Source organism: Plecotus auritus (genome assembly GCF_963455305.1).
Source record: "Plecotus auritus genome assembly, chromosome: 4".
NCBI lineage: Eukaryota > Metazoa > Chordata > Mammalia > Chiroptera > Vespertilionidae > Plecotus > Plecotus auritus.
Genome location: NC_137775.1, coordinates 33,739,378 through 33,761,944, shown reverse-complemented (window position 1 = coordinate 33,761,944; position 22,567 = coordinate 33,739,378). Strand labels below are relative to the sequence as shown.

General features: G+C 36.5%; 1 protein-coding gene across 8 annotated transcripts in view; it reads right to left on the bottom strand.

Annotated features, from left to right (window-relative positions):
• STXBP5 (syntaxin binding protein 5) overlaps window positions 1-22,567 on the bottom strand; it is a 152,665-nt gene that overhangs the window by 75,107 nt on the left and 54,991 nt on the right. For all 8 annotated transcript variants that reach the window (XM_080666219.1, XM_080666214.1, XM_080666215.1 and 5 more), the window contains 2 exons: window positions 16,097-16,220; window positions 2,909-2,987 (listed from right to left, as the gene is read on the bottom strand). In XM_080666219.1, the coding sequence (XP_080522345.1) occupies window positions 2,909-2,987; window positions 16,097-16,220 (203 nt within the window). The remainder of the gene's footprint in view (window positions 1-2,908; window positions 2,988-16,096; window positions 16,221-22,567) is intronic.

Sequence of the window (22,567 nt, the reverse complement as noted above, 5' to 3'; positions counted from 1 at the left end):
GTTCGAGTTCACTCTCTTAATCACCCTGCTCTAGTACCATTCCCTGCGGCACTTCACACCCAAGTCATATTCATTTTTTAAAGAAACAACTTTTTAACAGAATCAACATTATACTTTTGACTTTTTAAAAAGCACTGGCCATGTAAAAAATATAACCATATCTTTAATAACAAGAGTATTAAAATGCTATATTAATGATATTGTCACTGTTCCCTATGTCTGATCTGTCCTGGTATAATATATACTTTATTTATTTTATTAGAAGGTAAAAATCAACCATCTTGATTCCATTTTTTTTTTTCAGAATTTACCTATGCTGCAGAGTTAAACTATGCTTTATCATGAACAGATAAAAGCTAATTCTTTATGGATATGTTTTTCTAAACGCCAATCTATCATTTTCTTCCTCACTTTCAGTAACACTATGCTTGGAGCTGGACAATTACAAGTGAGACAGTTATGTCCCATGCTTTCATTGAGCTGAAGACATACATTAAAGAAATACTTTCATTATTAATCACCAAAATAAGTTCTAGAAAGGAAAGCTAAAGCGAGGTTTGAGAGTATACTATTGGGGGACCTAACCTAGTCAACATGGCCAAAACATCTTTAAAGTAGTGACATTTATGCTGAGCTATAAAAGGATGGGAGGGAATTGTGCCTAGAATGATTTCCAGGTAAAGAGAAGAAAATGTAGAAGATCCTAGAAGGGAAGAATGGCTCTTCTAATAAACTTTGGTAATTTTTCAACAGGAACTAATGGAACACACATTCTGTTGGCATCTGCCCAAGACAATTGCTAGGAACAGGAAAAAAGTGAGAGCTGTCCAGCTGACTCAACTGAGCGTGATTCTACTCTAGGTGGGAGGGTGAGAGCACTAATTTGTCAATAATGGCTACATATTTGAATTCTAGGGACCTATGTCAAGGAAAGAGGCCATGAAATAAGAAAAAGAACCCGTTTAACTTATGAATGTCATAAGGTGGAAAAAGAAATTGGAAAGCTGGAGAAGACTGTTATAAGAGGATGATCCTATTGATTTGTTTTATAGAATCTACAAATGCACACAGAACAGCTAGACTTTTTTTTTTTTCATTTTAGATCCTATAAAAGGAAAAGTATTGCTGCCATCCTGGAAGAAACTGGGAACTCATAAATATTACCATTATTAAGGAGTGAAAATGGGAACAAAGAGAGAGAAAAAAAAAATCTTCCCTGGACTTTTGCCTTTGTTGCCAATCAATATCTGTTAAAATGAAGATAATTAGGACTGTTAGTTTAAATGTTTAGACAATTCATTTTATGTTGTACTAAAGCCTGGTGCATGAAATTCGTGCACTGGGGGTGGGGGGGTGTCCCTCAGCCCAGCCTGCGCCCTCTTGCAGTCTGGGAGCCCTCAGGGAATGTCTGACTGACATCTTAGGTGAGGGGGGTGGTGGGGGGGGAGCGGGCTTGAGCCGGCAGTCAGACATCCTTAGTGCTGCCGCGGAGGCGGGAGAGACTCCCGCCACCACTGCTGCACTTGCCAGCCGTGAGCCTGGTTCAGGGCTTCTGGCTGAGCGGTGCTCCCCCTGTGGGAGCACACTGACCACCAGGGGGCAGCTCCCCCGTTGAGTGTCTGCTCCCTGGTGGTCAATGTGCATCATAGCGACTGGTCATTCCAGCGACCGTTTGTTCCACTGTTCGGTCAATTTGCATATTAGCCTTTTATTATATAGGATTATAAATACAGGGTTTTTTTCTGTTTCATTCCCCCCTCACTTCCTTTCCTGCCATATTTTTACTATTTATGTTCTTTTGCCAGTGGACAAATGTAGCAAATAAAAGAAACAATTGATAGTAGGAAGTTTCCTTATAAAAATAAGGGCAACCATTTATAGAAAGTTTATTATGTGCTAGGTAGGCACTGTGTGAAATGTTTTAAATACACAATTATCTCAAGTTATCACAACAACCAATTGACCTATTTATCGCATTTATGTCATCAATGAGGAAATTAAAGCACAAAGTCAAATAGCTCTGTGCCAAAGGTCACAGAGTAAGGGATGCCATAGTCAATTAAGCTAATGCTACTTCTTTTAAAGTACATTCAACCTATTGTCAGAACACAGTATATCTGCTGGATTCCAGAGGAAGGCTAAAGAGGGGAAAAATATCAATCTAAGAACCAAAATTTGAGACCTGCTGCACTATATATACTACATAAGTTTACTCTCTTACATGCTATAGAAGTAAAACTACATGCTTTTTCTGGGAAACTAGAACATAAGTAAAAGAACTGCTTTAAAGTGTAAAGAGATGTAGAATGAAAAAAATAAATTAATTTTTTTTCCTAAATTATATTTTAAAATATAACATTTGGTGCAAACAAAAAATATATGTAAGGTATATAAAGTGTAAAAACCATTTAATGCTCATATTTAATTTATATATAGAGGCAATCAATGTCTTCAAATTCAACTAATTTCCTTTAATATTAAACTGTACTTATTTTTGGAACTGCCAAATATTCTTATGATGAGATTTAAGTTTTGAAGAATACATAAAAAATTTCACAATTTATACATATATTATAAATAGGTTAATTTTAAATCATTTTTTTCTTCATTGCTATTTTGCAATTTTCAGTAGTGAATAAACTATGTTAACTGAAGACTAATCTAACAGAATGTATGAAGCTTGATATGAAAAATAATTCATACTTCCCAGGATATATAGCAAAACTGCTGAAGACAGAGAAAACACAAAAATGGATTTTATCCTAAATTTACCAATTTTAGTTATTTTGTGAAATAAAGAAAGCATAAAATTTAAGACAGAGATAGACCATTCTAAAGTAGGTCTTTAGCCTTCAGTGCTATTTGAGCAATTACATACAATGATATTGGCAATGAAATAAAATCTTACCCAGATCTAGACGTTTTGAATTCCACCTTGAGGATAGGTTTGCATGGTTCTGGCTTCTTCCCATCCTTTAACTGTTTTCCTAAAATATATTTTCCTGTATTAAATTCTAAAATTCTAAGTTTCTCTAAATTCTTACATTGATAGCTTATAAAATGAAAGTGAAATATAATGAAATCCATCATGAAACATTAAAAAGTGATTCTGGTAGAAGTATTTAATACAAAATATTTTAAATAACCAAGTAAATTTACTGCTTGAAATTCAGTGCTAAAAAGTAAATAAAATGAATAATTTTCTAACAACACTTATGCAATATAATTCTAGTAAGAGAAACTGAGTCTTCCCAATGTTCTTAATTTCAGAAAAGAAAAATAAAATTTCAATTTGCTCAATTAATTCAAGTTTTAAGATAGCCAAATTTGGGAAAAAGAAATATAAATCAGATTTTTACCCAAGTGTGACAGGCTAAACCCTATGCTAATAAATTCATTTATATTTATTCTCCTGAAGTAAAATCCATCTGTTGTAATATCTAGAAGGCTGCTATAAAATGTGTCAGGGACTCATACTGTCCAAAAATTCTGAGTATTTAAAAAAAATATTTGTTGATTTCTGTTATCTATTTCTACAAGTTCATTACAGAAACAACTTAGAAACACATAAAGAAAATAAGATATCTGTGCCCATTTCTTAGAGTTTAATAATTTTAAACAATATTTTTCTTAGATCCTAAACACACACTCCTACCCCAACAATTATCTTTCTTCTCAGTTTTCCCATCCCCATAGTACCTATCTTATTCTAATAGACTTTTATATTTCATTTGTTTGTTTGCCTCACCAACAAGAATGTAAATTACATGAAGGCAAAGGTTTCTGTGCTTTCTGTTGATGTATATACCTGGTGACAAACATTGTTTGGCATACAGTGGGTGCTCAGTAACTATTTAATAAATGAATAATTAATAATTTTTCCTTTGGATTAATTCCTAAAAAAGGGACATGTGAGTAGAACTGTATTCCAGAAAGACTTGTACCAATTTATACTTCCATCAACGATGTAGTATTTTGACACACCTTACCCAAACATTATATTTTCCTGATTTGATAGGTGGAAAGGGAATCTCATTTTAATTTGTATTTTTAATCCCTAAATATTCTTAGGCTTACTGGTCATTTGTATTTCTTCTTTTAAAAATAGCTTATATCTTTTATCCATGTGTGTATGTAATCTCCATATTTAAAAATAAATTTAATACTCAAAGGTCATTAACACTGTACCTATCATATATTGCTAATATTTTCCCTGGTGTCATTTGTAACTGAATTCTTAACAGTTTTAAGAAATTGCACATTTTTAAATGTACACATTTAAATAATGAAATCTTTCAGTCTTGTCATGTTTCCAGTTAAGAAAACTTAAAATCCCAAATTATCAATTCTTCCAAAATTAATTTATAAATGTAACGTAATTAGAATCCCCAAAGCCTTTCTTGAATTTGAATAAAATGATCTTGAAGTTCACATTGTGGACTCAATGCCTATGAACAGCTAAGGAAACAAGGAAATGAGATTAACTTCCAGAATGACAGTAAGGACCTCCGTGATCTCGCTTTCCCACAGAAACTGAAATACTAGCAAAACAACTAAAGTTAAATTCTTCAAAATGCTGGAAATTAACCAAAGCCACAAAACAAGTGAAACATTGTCTACTCCATAAAAACAACTGCACCTCAGAGACAAGGAGGACTGAAACATTTTGATGGAGTGCTATTCCCATCCCATTCACTCCAAGCTAGGTGGCCAGGTAGAGATAGGAAAAGGTATCGGCAAAACACAGAGAACTTTTTCTTTTCTGTTTTCTTTTGCAGTTCCAATAAAACCAGCTTCCCTTGAGCACAATTAACATTTTGTCCCAACTTGCAGCTGCCTGGAAAACTATACTCCCAAGGTGCTGTGCAATTTTACTTGATACAGACATCAGCTCAGAGAGACAAAATACCAGAAATAATAGCAACCTGCGGGCAATATCCAGCTGCCTAAGGCTGTGGTTTCAGTTGAAACACCTAAGAAAGAGCCTGGGTAGTGATTTAAAAGGAAATCCTCCAAAACTAGACATATTCCTGGGGATCAAAAAGGCTGCATACATGTGTAAGGACGTGTTCATGCCCAGGAAAGACCTGGGAAAGGAGAAGGCCAAGGTCCCTGTCACTCATCTCTAGACAACTTTGAGACCTTGAGCAAACAGGAAGTTACAAAATTAAATGGGAGTTACTGCTGGCAGGAACACTAGAAAAGAGAAACTCATGGCTAGTAGAAATATAGAGGGCACAGCCTTTTTTGAAAGCAGACTGAGAACATTTTTTAGGAATTGAGAACAATTTCTATAAAATGTGTACAGGATAGTAATGGCAACATTATCAGTAGGGATCAAGAACTGAAAACAAAGTGAATGCCCATTAATTTGGAATTGCTGAATAAATTGGCTACATTACATGGCCATTAAAATGAAGAAATTAAGAGTTATGCCAGATGACATGAAAGAGATTCCTAACGTACAGTGGATTAAGAAAAACAAGATGCAAAAGAATCCCAATATAATTCTACTTTATGTAAAACAATAACAAAAAACCGTGGTTATAAGTTATTAATATGTATGATTTTAGAAATATATATGTTTTAGAAGAACACCTGTACAATTTTTAACATAGCTTAGCTATTAGGGCAGGAAAGGGGACTGGGCTGCAAATGTGGATAAAGGTTGAGGGAGAAGGGACTTGTATGGTATGATCCCATTTGTGTACAATGAGGTACACATGTATGTCTACAGGTCTAGAAAAAACTATCAGCCTTTTTTGTCTTTCCCATCTTTGGTTTCTTGCTTAGGAAGTCCTTCTCCACATAAAAATCATATACATTTTCTTTGCAATTTCTTGTATTGCTTTATATTTCATTTATTATATTTAATTATTGATTTCCAAAGTATGTTTTGGTATAGGGAAGTTACTTTTCCTCTATTTAATTAATAAATTATCAGTCATCTCAGTGCAAATTTAATATTTGGAGCTATAACTGCCAGAGAATAAAGTGCACATATCTAAAGTGTAGCATTATAGCTTTCCCCATTAATATAAAATGTCACCTTTATTACATGAAATTTTTATAAATACGTGCATGCCAACTGATATTGGAGCATCTAATCTTGCCTTAAGATCCTAGGGGATCACTTCTTCGTTACATAGAAATGATGGTGCAGTGGAATCTTAAACCTCTGGCACCCCACCATGTAAGAACCAAGAAGTGACTAGTGATGGAGGTAAGTAGAACACCAGACTAAGGGACTGAAAAGGACTGCTCGGAGAGAAGACTAGACTGTTGAGGTGGAAGAGGGAATTGAGGAAAAAAGAAAGGTATGAGGGCAAAAAGGAAGTTTAAATATGAAAAGAAGTCCCTTGTTCTGTATAAGAAATGTAAGAACATCAACCTCTATTTCAATCTGTTGAGAGACATAGGACCTTCCAAGTAAAGCATTTAAATGTTTGCTCTGAAGAAGGCCAGCATCAGACTTTTATCTTCTACCACCCAAAGCTCTAATGGGAGTGTCAGACAGATATAATTTGGAATTACAGATGCAAATTTTACATTTACTTTCAAAAACTATTGTAACATACTTTCACAGTAAAACAATGATTTAGATATAACTCAATTTAACTTATTTCAATATTTGCTGGTAACCTTTCAGTGGCTAAAACAATTTTTAAAGAAGGATATTGGGTGTTTTATTTGCTGAAACCTTTTCAAGTCTGAGCTTATATATCTTACATAAAACTTGGCTAGGTACAAAATTCTTAACTTTTTGTTTTGCTTAGTAGTCTTTTGACATTGCTCTATTGTGTCTAGCATCTAAACTTATAACAAAGTTTAAAGCAGTCTAATTTTTATTTCTTTGTAAGTAAACGTTTTTCCATCCCCTGCTAGAATACTAACAGCATAGTTTCATTATCTCTGTAAATCAAAAATGTTGCAGTTTTTATAGTGATCTTCATTAATCCTGCTTGGTAGTTAGTCATTTTAATGTGCATACTGTGTTTCCACGCCCGCCCCCCCACCCCCGCCCAACTCAGATCTTTGAAAGTATTTCACCAATTATTGCTTATGTTTCAGAAAGGTTTATTTATCAGTAATCCAAGATTAACCATTTTCTAAATCAAATCAAGTAATAAGGCACTAGCTAATATTTTATAAAGCATGTGTCAATTTAAAGATGCTTACAAGATCACCAGATTTCACCACTAGGTGTCATTTTACTTCTTACTTGCTATGCCACCTGAGTAGCAAAAATCTGTGCTTGTTCTTTCAACTGCCTGTGAATTACCTTGGTAAATTGTTGAAAATATCTAGTTAATTATAAAACTTCACTGGATAAATCACATAAACCTCAACATCACGTATGATTTCTTCTTGTCTCTTACTTTGCCCTGCTTCCCACTCCCGTAAGCCACCCAGCCACAGCGAATTAATTGGTCCAAGTCCTGTTGATTCTAATTCCAAAATTTTATTCAGGTATGTCCAGTTCTTCCTATTTGCTGTTACAAATGAACTCTTCATTATTTATTGTTTACTAATGCAATGGTTCCCTAATTGGCCTCCCACTTCTGCCCCCAGCTTACCGGATACACTACCAACAAAGTAATATTTCCAAAATGTAAATGTCACATTTGTCATGGTAAAATCATTTACCAGGCCCCTGAAAGCCAAACTCTTTAGTATATTATGACATATATTCATGTCTTGATATGTGTCTCTGTGTTTCCTGCTACTTTCCCAAAGGAAGTTTAAACTCTGGTCATATTAAACTATTCGCAATTTTCCAAGAACATTGTGTTTTTTATTATGTCTTTGTACAGCCTGACTAAAATGACCATTTATGTTCTTTTTTATCTCTTAACACCCACTCATCCTTTATGATCAAGCTCATATAACCTGAATTTGTGAAATCTTCCTACATACTCTTTATCCAAAAACTTACTACTTCTGTTTCCACATATTATGCCTGCTTTTATCAGCATTTATTATAAAGTAATAGTTATCAGTTTTATAGACCATTTTTATTTACTGGTCTATGAGTTCTTCAAGGGCAATATATATCCAGTATTTAATCGCGGGTACAGAGGAAGTGATCAGTAAATGTCTATTGAATGAATGAATGAAGATGTATTAAAAATGAATGCTTCCTAAGTTTTTAATTTTGCATTTAGAATGCAAAGCACATTTTCTAACTGATACAGTTGTGTTCAGCAATTATGCTCTCAGGCTACAGCTGATGTCCACCACTCACACGTGACTACTGAGCACTGAAATGTAGTCTAAGTTAAGATGTGTTATAAGTATAAAATACATACCAGATTTCAAAGAGTACACAAAAAAGTAAAATATTTCAGTTTTGTATGTTGATTACATGTTGAAATGATAATATTTTGCATATTTTGGGTTAAGTAATAATTTTATTATTAAAATTAATTCTGCCCAGCCTGTGTGGCTCAGTGGATTGAACACTGTGCCATGTACCAAGAGGTCACTGGTTTGATTCTGGTCACGGCACAGCACATGCTCGGTCTCAATCCCCAGTGGAGGGAGGGGCGGGGTACAGGAGGCAGCCAATTGATGTTTCTCATCAATGTTTCTATCTCTTCCTCTCCCTCTCTCTCCAAAATCAATAAACACATTTAAAAATAAATAAAATTAACTTTACCTTTTTTTTGTAAGAGGACATTTAGAAAATCACAGAGGAGAAGTAATTCATAGAAGAAATGGGTTTAGGAAACAAGTTATAGAGGCAAAGGAAGGGCTCTTGGAGCTTAGAAGTGAGGAAGGTAAAGGTGATGTGCCTGGAGGGGAGGAGGAAATGGTGAGGAGGAGGGAGAGTGCAGTGAGTTTCAAGGATGGAGATTTTAGGGGAGGTCCCAGAGGGAGACCTCAATAGAATATTCAGAAGCTTTCTAGATGTGTCCTTTAAGGGTCCAGGGTCTCCACTAATTGATTTGTTGGTTGGCACCATGGCAGGGGTTATTATCCAATGCAGATGATCCTGAGATTTTGCTGCTTGTCTGGGCCTGAAGCTAAAATACAACTGAGCCTACATATTATCTCTAGGGAAGGAAGGTCAAAGGGAGGGTCTAAACTGAAAAACCTGTTTGTTTTTACTATTAGTATGATTACTAGTAAATTTAAAAATTATATATACACAATATATTTCTATTGAACAGCGATGTTCTAAGAAAAACACTGACTCAGAATGAGTTACTAACACTAGTCTGAAATGGGGAGGATATTCTTTCCTTAATTCGCGTAATGACAGAGTTGATGTACAGTTGGACTAGATGTACATCAACTCATACATAACTGGTTGCCTTTTTGTTTTGTTTGTTTTATCATCACCTGAGGTTTTTTCCTTTTTTTTTTTTTTTTTTTTTTAAGACAGAGTGGAAGAGAGGGAAAAAGGAGGAGAAAGAGAGAAACATGGATATGAGAGAGACACATAAATTGGTTGCTTTACGTAGGTGCCCTGCCCAGGCCTGGGATGGAACCTGCAACCCAGGTATGTGCCCTTTGACCAGGAATTGAACCCACGATCCTTCAGTGTACAGACTGATGTTAAGCACTGAGCCACACCGACCAGGGTATATATCTGGTTTTTGACTCTTGGCTAAAGGCAGTGTGATTTATGATGTGCTTGTTTAAGGTCCAAAATTCCCCAAACTTCCCTTGTGACCCCAGTACAGTAGCTTTACTGAAGACTGTCAATTGGTTTAACTGGTTTGGCAAGAATGGCTTTATTATTTAAAGGGCTTCCTTACTAGTTTCTCTCTGCTTTCCTAGAAGTCAGATCTTGGTGACTGGAGCTAGGAGACTCAGCACAATCCATATGTGCACATATGGCTTGCATATGGGCATCTGTTAGAAGTTTCGCCTGCCTTATTTGTCCCACTGCAGCACATCCTTTGACTTTAAATAAAACCTTACTTTGAGATTGCTCTGTGGAGTTTGGTGAGTCCTTTCAAATATATAAACTGGGGTAAACTTTGCAATGAAATATATAAGGAACTAAAGTTTTTTTTGTGTGTTTTGTGTTGTTTTTAAAATATGTTTTAGTGATTATTGAGAGAGGAAGGGTGAGACAGAGAGAGAGAAACATTGATCGGCTGCCTCCTGCATGCCCCTTACTGGGGATCGAGCCTGCAACCCGGGCATGTGTCCTGATAGGGAATCAAATCTGCAACCTCTTGGTTCATGGGTTGATGTTCGACCACTGAGACGCTGATCCACACTGACCCAGTTGGTTTTATTATTTATTGAATTTTTATGCTTTAATCTTAAGAGATTAATAGAACTATTTGTATTTCACATCCTTAAAATATTAAAATGATGTTTGTGTGAACTTTGATTTTATTTTTCCTTCAGTAACCCTTAATAGAATAAAAGCTCCCCAATCACAGCTTATTTCTTTGTATGTTTATTGATTGTACTGATGAATAAGCTCCAGAAACTAAATTTTAAAATGTCATTACCTAAAATGGACACCTATTCGTTTTAATCACCTAGCACCTCCGTTTCCTTTGAGAATCATCTGATTCTGGTGAAGATAATCACAGAAAATCTACTCTGAAACACATCATGCATAGATGCACACACACAAGATTACAGGGGAGATCCTCTGGGCCCAGCACTGCAATATATACCTATCTCTCTCTCTCTCTCTCTCTCTCTCTCTCTCTCTCTCTCTCTCTCTCTCTCTTTTTTCTCCCCCCCTCCCCCAACCCCTCTCAAACACACTCACTCAAACACACACACACACACACAGGGTTACAGGGCAGATGCTGTGGAGCCTTCAGCCAGCAAACCACTTGACCATGATGACTGCATGTGAGCCATGACTATCAAATTTCTTCCCTCTTAAACAATGAAATCCCATCTGTCATAGGAAAGAAACAGGCCAAAAGAGAAAGGGTAACAGAGCTCATTCCCTCAACTCCCAATACAGAAATACAGATTTACAAACCACCAAGATGAAATGACTTTGCAGAGTCAATAGACGGACTCAAATATGGCTTAATTTCCATATATGCACAAAACTTTATAACTACTCAGTCCTGCCATTTTACATATCATGAAGTTAAGTCCCAGAGATCAGTAATGATCTCCACAAGGTTTTTCACATAAAGCAAAACTAGAATTACATTCTAGGTTATATGATTGCCAGGGAAATGTTCTCTGATATTCATAAAAACTAGATCCAAGGGAACTATCACTTTTTTGTCTGTTTCAATTAATGAAATATCACATGTTGAGTAATTTTAAACATAAAAATTGACACTTTCAAAAATATTACTATAAACCATCTTGATACATATAGTAAAATTATCCTACATTATTATTAGAAAATTCTTAAATGAATTCAAATTGCTCTCCTTTGCTGGCTATTTTATCACTATCTAAATAACTATGTCCCTCAGAATGAGTCCACTATTAAACAATTTTATCAATGATGGATGTCATTCAAGGCTAAAGACTGAACATAACTGGCAAATATGGATAACTATTTCATAATGCAATTATAGTTCCAGCACTAGGCCATCATTTATCAAAGTGTATTTCATGGGACATGAGAAAACCAAAACATGTTCTATGAATAAAAGATACTAAAGTCAAATACGTTTGGGAAAAGCCACATAAAATAAATATATAAACTAATATAAGTAATAAATAGTAAAAAGTTAGTAATTGTGAAATATATTTTGGGGAATACTACCCTAATCTAACTTACAGTCCAACCTTACTAAGTAAATACCATATCCAGATTTATATTTACTACTAGAGGCCCATGCACTGGAAGGGGGTTCCCTCAGCCCAGCCTGCCCCCTCTCACAGTCTGGGAGCCCTCAGTGGCTGAAGGCAAACCAATGATCAGGGGAAGGCGACGGCCCCATCACACCTCTGCTGCTGCCACTGCCAGTAGCGCAAGCCTCGGCCGGCCCTGGTTACCAGAGCCTCAGGCGGCCCTGGGCTGCTGGGCAGCTGCCATCCGAGGCTTGCCCGGGCCTCGGGCAGCGGCTGGACAGCTGCCATCCGAGGCTCACCTGCACCTCAAGCCGGCCCTGGGCAGCTGGGCAGCCGCCATCTGAGGCTTGCCTGTGCCTCAGACCGGCCCTGGGCGGCTGGGGGGCTGAGGGGACTGGGGGACTCTGGAGGCAGACATGCGGAGCGGCCAGACCCACCTGGGGGCGGGCCCAGCTGTGCCATGCGCCTGCCATCCCAGCAAGGCTGAGAGGACTGGGCGTCGCCATCATTGAAGGCATGGCAGTCAGTGAGCATATTCCCTCATTGGCTGTGGGCACCGCCATCTTTGTGAGGGTGTGACAGTCAATTAGCATATTCCCTCTTTATTAGTTGGGATAATTACATGTGTATAGCACATCATAATTTCAAGGTTATTTTCATTTCAATTATTATCTCTATGTATAGATGACAATGCTGAGGTTCAGAAATGTTAACTGACTTCCCAAAGTCACAGAATCAGAAACTATGGAATCAGGGCTAGACCACAAGTCTACTGGCTTCAAAACTCCATGTCAGGCTGGTGTAACATTATGGCTTCTAAACAGAGTTCAGAACATCGTAAGGTAATCTTAATACTAAATATCATACTGGTAGTAGTCTTAAAGTACAATCAGTTACTGGCTATCAAGGTAATGCTTATAAATGTTTTATAAGAATAAGATACTTAACCATTGAATGTGTTTAAACATGAAAAAACCCAAATTGGACAAAATTTTAAAAGTCTAGTACATTTGAAGTAACTCACCATAATGGCTTGCTTGAAAATAAGAGCAAGAGACCACAACACTTTAATTACTAGGGAAAAACCCCTAAATTTAGAAATAATAATGAGAATAAAACCTAAATTTTGATCCATCAAATCAGATATTTAGTATACTGAAAATTATACACAACAAATATGGTATACATATAATGTGTAATACCTTATGATATAAAAATATTTTATTTTTACTTTAATGTATACAAATACACTTAGTTTTGCCACTAAACTCAGCCATCAACACAATTTAACTCTGGTAGGTTACCTACCAATACCAGTTAAACATTACTAACTGTTGGAAATAATTCGTATTTTATAAATAAAGAACACTTCTGATCACCTACATTTTTAGACTGCTACACTTTAAGACACCTGTTACAGAAAAAATTTTCTTTACTTACATTTTGTATTTTTTCTAATATTGAAAAACATTAAACCAAATATTCTGTCTTGTTTAAAAATGATTTTAGCTTGTGATCCTCTTTTGCAAAGAGACTACAAATTCCGTACAAACTTTATGCCACTTCTAAAAGTTGGCTTTCAAGTAAATACATTTTTAGTATAAAATGGGATAAAGATTAAATAGAAAAATCACCATCTGGCAACCATCACAGTAAATATTCAGCCAAGAAATATCATCAGATGCTAAAATCAGAGGATAAAGTGTGATGAGAAGCAGTATGTTTATAGTCTCCAAGTACTCCTTCAAATCAGAGTACTAACTGATTACAAATACAAATAAAAAACACTTACTATTAATTTCAAAGGGACAAAGAATAATGTTATAACGGAGAGACCTAGCAGACAGAAACTTAATGAAGAGATCACACCAGTAGGGACAAATAAACACAGTTCCACTTGAAAGGATTCAAAAAGAACACATCAATCCTTCTGGGATAGTCCTACTGAAAATGTACTACCTGAATCCAATCATGAAGAAACATAAAAAAACAACAAATTGAGGTATATTCTATACAATAACTTATCTACATAATATTCAAAATTTGTAAATTACGAAAGTCAAGAAAAGGCTCAAAAATGATTCCAGATTGAAGAAGACCAAAGAAACATGACAACTAAATATAGATCTGTTTGATAAAAGGCAAACCTTGGTGATACAGGAAAATGTACTTGTGTTAAGAAATATATATTGGAACAAGAGGCCTGGTGCACGACCTTCGTGCACTGGGGAATGCGGAGTCCCTCAGCCTGGCCTCTGCTCTCTCGCACTCCAGGACCCCTCAGGGGATGTCCGCCTGCTGGCTTACAGGAGCGGGCCTAAGCTGGCAGGCAAACATTCCCCGAGGGGTCCTTAGAGCTGCTACAGAGGAGGGAGAGGCTCCCGCCACTGCCCCTGTGCTTGCCAGCCATGAGCCCAGCTTCTGGCTCAGTGGTGCTCCCCCTGTGGGAGCACACTGACCACCAGGGGGCAGCTCATGCATTGAGCGTCAGCCCCCTGGTGGTCAGTGCATGTCATAGCAACTGGTCATTCCGTGGTTCAGTCGATTTGCATATTAGCCTTTTATTATATAGGATATTTGGGGACAAATGGGCAGTAATTTGACAACTTCCTCTCAAATAGCTCAAAAAATATGTTTGTACTATTCTTACCAAACTGAAAAACTAATATTAATTATTATATTTTCAATATTAGTTCCATTTTCCTCTGGATCTGACAGGTTTCTAAAATAATCATCCACTTTTGGGTTTTTGTTTTGTTTTTTGTTTTTTGGAGAACTAGGTTCTAGTGAGCTTCGGAGAGCCCAAGATTTATGAGAATTCTCAGAAGTACTACCAAGATTAGAGACTAGGCACTAACAGAAAGAAGAAAGAAATATATTAAGAAAATATATTAAGGAAATATGGAACCTATTACCATTCAGGTTAGCCTCTGGATACATGTACAAATAGATCTGTAGCAAATTTAAAATATGTGCTTTTCCAGAAAGATGCCTGCTACCACAAAGCAGTGGTAAAGTATATCACAATATGTAGCTTCAAGAATTGTTACTTTTATCAGAAAATAGAGAAGTCTAAAAGCCCATTCTGCCATAGTTAGATAAAATGTTTTAAATGTTACTGTTTCTTTAATTTCTACATTGTAATATTTCAGAATGTACCAATTTTTTTTAAAAGTAGGTATTCCTATTTTAAAGCAAACAACTAAATATTGGCAATGTCTACAAGTATATTCTTTAACATACTACCATTTTTAAAAAGCAGTTTCATTAATATGATTTCCCTGAATTTGCTGGGTAAGAATTCCTTAAGATGGAGTTGAAGAATGCAGAATAATAAAGACATACAAATTCCTGGGCTCCACCCAAAACTCAAAGAAGGCCTTCATAACCTTTTTTAATAAACCCTCCAATAAAATCTACTTTTAGGTTTTGTAAATACTACTTGTGCAGAAAAAAAGTTAATATAGTAGGCCTGAGTCGGCTATCTCTAGATGTGTTGGCTTACAAAGTTAGCTCTTCGTTGGTATCTGGTCACTAAACTTTTGAGTCAGCTCTTAACCACTTCCCAGACTGAAGAGTGGCACACTGTGCCTGAGTTGTCTGTACAAATAATGTAATTTATGATGAATCCCTGCTTTCCTTGTGGGAGTCCGAAATTTTGGTATGTGCTAAAGCAGAGGTGCCTATGAACGGACTCCAATAAAAACTCTGGGCAACTGAACGCTGGAGCCTCGCTAATAGAAAACATTTCAGACGTGTGATAATAACTCTTTGCTAGGGGAATAAACCATGTTGCGTGTGACCCCACTGGACCTTCAGATTTCACCCCATGTGCCTTTTCTGTTTACTTATTTTGCTTTGCATCATTTTGCTGAGTCCTGTCAGTTTTCCTAGTGAATCATCAAACTTGGGGTAATCTTCGGGTACCTCTACACTACTTTAATGTATAAAATTCCTTCTGCAATGTTCTAAGTATTTCAATGAACTATTACATATACATTAACAACTTGTAAACTGATTACTTTAAGATGACAAAAGCTTAAAAGTAAGCCCTATATGACTCACAAAATTATTTACTTTTTGAACTACTATTAAAACAATATTCAAAACATAATTTAGCATTTATTTTCTCAAAGTTCAAATTAGCTATTTCAACTTTAAATATAGTTAATTTGAGATTTTAGTACATGGTTGATATATATTTTTCTGTATGTTTAATTATTTCTAATTCACCCAAATTAGACCCATCCTTTTCCTCATAAAGAAACAGAAAAACAAATCCAAATGCATACACAAAACAGTTTATTGTCCATCACAATTTAGGTAGTGTTTAAAAGTGATACATTCTTACCATGTGGAGTGATTGTCTGTACAGGTTTAGCAGGGGACCTCACATTCCATATAGTCAAGGTGCCATCGGAATGACTGCAAATAAATTGTTTTCCTTCATGATGCCAAGCCACAGAGTGGATAGCCTATAGAAAAGGGGTGAAAAATTCCATTTTAAAAACAAAAATTTATTGAAACATCAAGCTACTCATAATTGGTATTGTAATTAATTTTCGAATCTCAGAGGGAACGGAGGGTTGGGTGGGTGGGTGGGAAGAGATAAGGTAAAGAACTTAGTCAATGGGGATCAATGGGGGATTACATATGTAATACTTGTAACAATAAAAATTTTAAAAAACAAACAAAACAAATATAGAAACAAAATTTTTTTTTATATTTCCAAAACTGAAGACAATGTTAACTTTACATTCCCATAGTAATTTAATCTTCTAGCAATACAAATGAGAATTTAGTATTGACACTATTTTGACTCTTTTTACTTTATTTACTCCCTAAACCAGCATAAGGAAACTATAACATTATATACATACAGTGTGTGTGTGTGTGTGTGTGTGTGTGTGTATGTATAAAATTTTAAGTTCAGAAAAACAAAATGTATTTTTATACTTAGAATAAACTATACCTAAACAAATTACCAAGTAAGTAATTACAACCAATATTTCATGGGATAACTAGTTGCACTGACATAGAACAAATTTTTTAAATTAACTAAATTTCTAATGAAATAAATTTCTAGATTTGGAATTAAAATCAATTAAAAATACCTCAAGTTGACCTTTTAAACATGTTATTCATTTCTCACAGTAAGTACTGAAGCAATTTTTAAAATCTGAAAAGACCCTCTTTTGACTAGAAATTTATTTTATAACTTTAAGGCACCTAAAAATTATCTTTAAAATATTTTTATATAACCAAATATGTTTCCCTTCAATTTTTTTGTTCTAATATTATTTAATTTTTTGCCTGTAAAAAATATTTTTATCACTCTCTTAGGTTCTTTAAATTACTTATTATCAGCTCAAGTTGATACACCACTGTTCTTAATATTCAATTGACTCTAAAAGCCACCCTACTAGCCCTAGCTGGTTTGGCTCAGTGGATAGGGTGTTGGCCTGCGGATTGAAAGGTCCTGGGTTCTATTCCAGTCACAGGTACGTGCCCAGGCTGCGGGCTCGATCCCCAGTAGGGGGTGTGCAGGAGTCAGCCAATCAATGATTATCTCTCATCATTGGTGTTTCTATCTCTCTCTTCTTCGCCCTTCCTCTCTGAAATCAATAAAAGTATATTTTTTAAAGTTATAAAAGAGGAAAAAAAATCTGCCCTACTAGGGTGCTAGAATTGCAGAGTACAGCACAAAAACCATGTAACTAAAACTTAGTTCCATTTATATACAAAGTCAACATTTACTATGATTTCATTCAATGTCCATTCATTCGAGTTCCTCATATAGTTATAAATTTAAGTTAAATGAAACAATTTAATACTATGGATCAGGTTTAACAATTTAAATGACAATGAATAAAGACAATCAGAATTCTTCTAAATGCCAATATTTAGCACAATGTTTTATGTTTAAAGTATCTCTAGTCCAACTGGTGTGGCTCAGTATTTGAACATTGATCTATGAACTAGGAGGTCAGAGTTTGATTCCTGGTCAGGGCACATGCCTGGGTTATGGGCTCAATTCCCAGTTGGAGGTGTGCAGGAGGCAGCCAATCAGTGATTCTCTCTCATCATTGATGTTTCTCTCTCCCTTTCTCTGAAATCAATGAAAATATATTTCTTAAAAAGTAAAGTATCTCAAAAAAATTCTAAATAAAACTTAAAACAATGACAAATATATTTCAAAAAACATATGCAATTCCACAAATCAAATCTTAATTTAAGCAATCTCTTCAAGATAAATCATTTCTGCAAAATATGAGTAGTGGTAAGAAGCTATTCACAAAGCTATTTAAATTGATTTTTTAAAGTGATAAGGGAAATATAAGACAGATCTACAGTGATGTCTAAAACTAATAAATTTAAAAAATTCTAATTATGTATATATCCTATATAATAAAAGGCTAATATGCAAGTTGACTGAACAGCAGAACAACCAGTCACTATGATGCACACTGACCACCAGGGGCAGACACTCAACGCAGGAGCTGTCCCACGGTGGTCAGTGAGCCACCACAGGGGGAGCACTGCTCAGCCAGAAGCCAGGCTCACGGGGAGTGGGCCTAAGCCATCAGTCAGACATCCCCCAAGGTCTCCCAGACTGGGAGAGGGCACAGGCCGGGCTGAGGGACCCCCACCCTGAGTGCACGAATTTTGTGCTCCGGGCCTCTAGTATATTAATATGTACATTTTCATAAACATATTATATATAGAGGCCCAGTGCATGAAATTCCTGCATAGGTGGGGTCCCTAGGCCTGGCTGGCGATTGGGGCCGATCAGGTTCCCTGCCTCCCCACCTCCTTCTTCCCTCGCCGCCCTGTGCACCGCCACTGCGCAGTTCGTCACCTCGCCACATCCTCCTTTCCTCGCCACCATGCAGTTCCCTGCCTCCCCACCTCCTCCTTCCCTCGCCACCCACGCGCTGCCACTGCGCGGTTCCCCGACTCCCCCCTCCTCCTTCCCTCGCCACCCACATCGCCGCCACCCACCCCCGGTTCCCCATCCCAGCCCAGGGCCTAGTCCCGATTAGGCAATTGGGACCTGCCAGCCGGGTGGGGGAGACTGGGAGGTTGGAGGTTATCAAGTGATCGGGGCCTGCTGGCCAGGCAAAGGGGCCAACCACCACCACGGCAGGCGGGTGGCGGGCTGATCATGGCCTGCCAGCCGGGGGAGGGACAGAGGGTGGGACCCAGGAGGATGGCCACCGGACCTGAGGAGGGAGCTAGCCTTTGGCCACCCTGGGAGAGGGGCCACATCCGCCACCACCCACTCCCAGTTCCCTGTCCCAGCCCAGGGGCCCAGCCGGGGGAAGGGACTGGGAGGTTGGCCAGCAAGCCCCATTGGCGATGGGGACCTGCGGGCTGGGGCAGCTCCTGCGTTGAGCATCTTCCCCTTGGTGGTCAATGAGCGTCATAGCAACCGGTCATTCTGGTCGTTCCATCATAACGGTCGCTTAGGCTTTTATATAAATAGATGGAAAACTAATACTCTTAACTTGCCAAAGAAAACAAAATACAGGCAGTCCTCGGGTTATGTCGGACTCGACGTATGTCGTTTCGTGTTTACGTCGCCATCTCCCATTTATTTATGAAAAAAAAAAGTTCTGTCATTTCGACATATGTACATATGTGCTTTATGTTTTTTATTACTTATTTACCACAAGTAAAGGTCAGGAATTGGTATCTTTCTTTTAAATTTTTTTTTACTGTTTCACTTCATTACTGCTGTGTACTGTATGTGCTCCATGTGAGTGACGTAGGTGCTTATGTAGGTGGGTTCCGACTTACGGTGAAAATCGTGTTACGTCACACCGTACTAACAGATCTCCAATGTAACCCAAGGACCTACTATACATCTTTATTTAAAAGTACTTTTTATTTATTAAGACAGTAAATTATTAAACATTCCAAAATAAATACTAATTGCAGGGACAAGTGGTTCCCAATTATTTTGGCTAACAATGAGAAAAATATTATAGAAAATACCCCACTAAAGAAAAAAACAAAATGAACTTTATATGCAATAAACATGAACAACTTTTTCTATTATTTCTGCATTTTTCTAAATACAAATCCAACTTGATACATGATCTCATTGTTTCTAATACTCTCGCTATAATGCCATTATATACAATACTACGTTACATATGTATATACTTAAGTATATGTATAAGTTTTTATTATATATTACTTTCATTTTTTTTAATCCTCACCTGAGGATATTTTTCCATTGATTTTTAGAGAGAGTAGAAGAGGGAAAGAGAGAGAGAAAAATATTGATGTGAGAGAAACACAATGATTGGTTGCCCCCTGCACGTACCCTGACCAGAGCCCAGGCCGGGGAGGAGCCTACAACTGAGGTGCATGCACTTGACCAGAATCGAACCTGAGACCCTTGGGTCTGCAGACCAATGCTCTATCGACTGAGCGACCAGCTAGGGTTCTTTTAAATTATTTTATTTTATTTTATTTTTTTGCTAATCCTCAATCCAGTATATTTTTTCCATTGATTTTTTTTAGAAAGAGAAGAGGGAGAGAGGGAGGGAGGGCTGGAAAGAGAGGGGGGAGAGAGAGAGACAATGATGTGAGAGAGACACATCAATTTGTTGCCTCCTGCATGGGCCCCTTACTGGGATTGGGGATCAAACCTGCAACACAGGTACATGACCTTGACCTGGAATCAAGCCCTCAACCCTTTGGTCTGGGAGTGGACGCTCCAACCATTTAGTAACACTGGCCAGGACTTATTATATATTCTTATGTAGTGTGTGTATGTATATATATATAGTATTTTATGTAAGTATACACACACACACACACACACACACACACCAAGTATATGTATACAATAAATGCCACATAAATTATCTATATATATAAAAGCTAATTGACCAGAACGACTGGTCACTCTGACTTGCACTGTGGTGGCCAACCAGCCCGACGGGGGCCTAGATCGACACCCCCAACCTCCCACAGTTTCCCCCCCAGCCGGCCCGGCCCCCTGATCAGCCCCCAACCCCGATCAGGGGCAGGGCCAGCCAACTTCCCATGCCCCCCCCCCCCCACCAGCCAGCCTGGCCTTGATCAGCTTTCCCATCCCAATCGGGGGCTGGCTGGCCAGACCCCACCCGTGCAGGAATTCGTGCACCAGGCTCTAGTATATGTATAAATCATACAATTATACCTTTTCATTAGTGTTCTTAGGAAAATTAGGTAGTAATCTATGTTAACAAAGTAGAAACAACAAATCTCATTAACCAAATCTGTCACATGCTCAGAATTAAAAGATTAATTTGGAGCAAATCTGAATAATTCATTGGAGAAGATATGAGATATAAAGTAGAAAGGATTACGTGGGGTTGAGGAATTTTGTGTGTAAATTGGCTTTTTTTTTTTTTTTTCTCCAAGAGAATAAAAAATTTCCAGGAGATTCTAAGCAGGTAACTTGGTTTTGAAAAGATAAAATAGAAAACTAGAGATAGAGATGATTAAGAGCAATGGATAAGGAAAGAGCTCAAGTGCAAAATAAATGGAAAGGAGAAGAACAAATAAATGAGAGATGTACAAAGTTGTTGTAATAGATGAATTCAGAGGGCAAAAAATGGAGAGAAGGAGGTAAGATGATATAGCTAATGAAATAAGCCACAAAGGAGTAATATATAAAATTCCAAAAGTTCTTTAAAAGATGTACTAAAAAAAAATCTTAACTATAAAAAAGTTCATGAAGCAGTTAATAAATTAAGAACCTCAGTATTTTTATCCTTGATAATATTAAAAAAAAAAGAACTATCTACTCTGAAACATTCTTTAAAAAGTATTATCTAATTATTAGGCTTGATAAAAGTAGTACATATGATGATTTCTCCTATTCGTATAAAATAAGAGGGCATCTTGAAAAATAATATTCTAGAAAGAGAACTGGCTATTTATCAAATTTTACACTCACTAATTCAAAATAAAGACAAAATTAAATAAATTCCCTACCTGCTGGTTTTGAAAATTAATCAGTACTATTAGAATCACTTAACACTAAAAGTTTTATATATCGTGGAATAGCTGGTCTTACATTATACATATACTGATTAACATTTTTAGCAGACTTACACAAAAAACAATTTGTTCGCCTAGAAAATAAAATTTATTCAATATTCAATTCAAAAGCAATGTTGATTCCTAGTGTTAATTATATACTAAAACCCTTAGAAAAATATGAACAAAATGATAAAAAGAATTAATTTTATTATGTAGACTTTGATATCAAAATTGAAAAACTCTAGTTTGTTTATTATTCTCATGTAATTAAATAATAAGGTAAATGCTTAGAGCACTGAATGAATTATTTCTTGAATCTATGAATAATCCATTAAATTCTATAGATTTGGCCCTAGTAGCTTAACTTTTAAACATCTCAATATTATTTCCACTACAGATGGGAGACAACAGTAATACTGTATAATTGAACAAGATAATTACTGAAAAATACATTTTGTAAGATAGTTGATAAATTACATATTGAACATTAAGTGATTTATAGTTTTTTTCTCTATTAAGATTTTAAACAGGCACGAATTACCACTCTGCAGTAATATATCTAGACCTTGAATGTCACTGACTTCTAATATCACACAAACTAACATTCCACCGGATAGAACAGCAACAGCATTATCTATTAAGTAATCTTGCTAAAAGTGAAAAATGAACCTGAATTTAATCAAGTCTCAGTAAACTATCCAATTTATAGGATAGATGAGGGTTAAAAACAGGTTACACAATAGAATGCAGCCAGAAAAATCCATTCTTTGGGAGACTA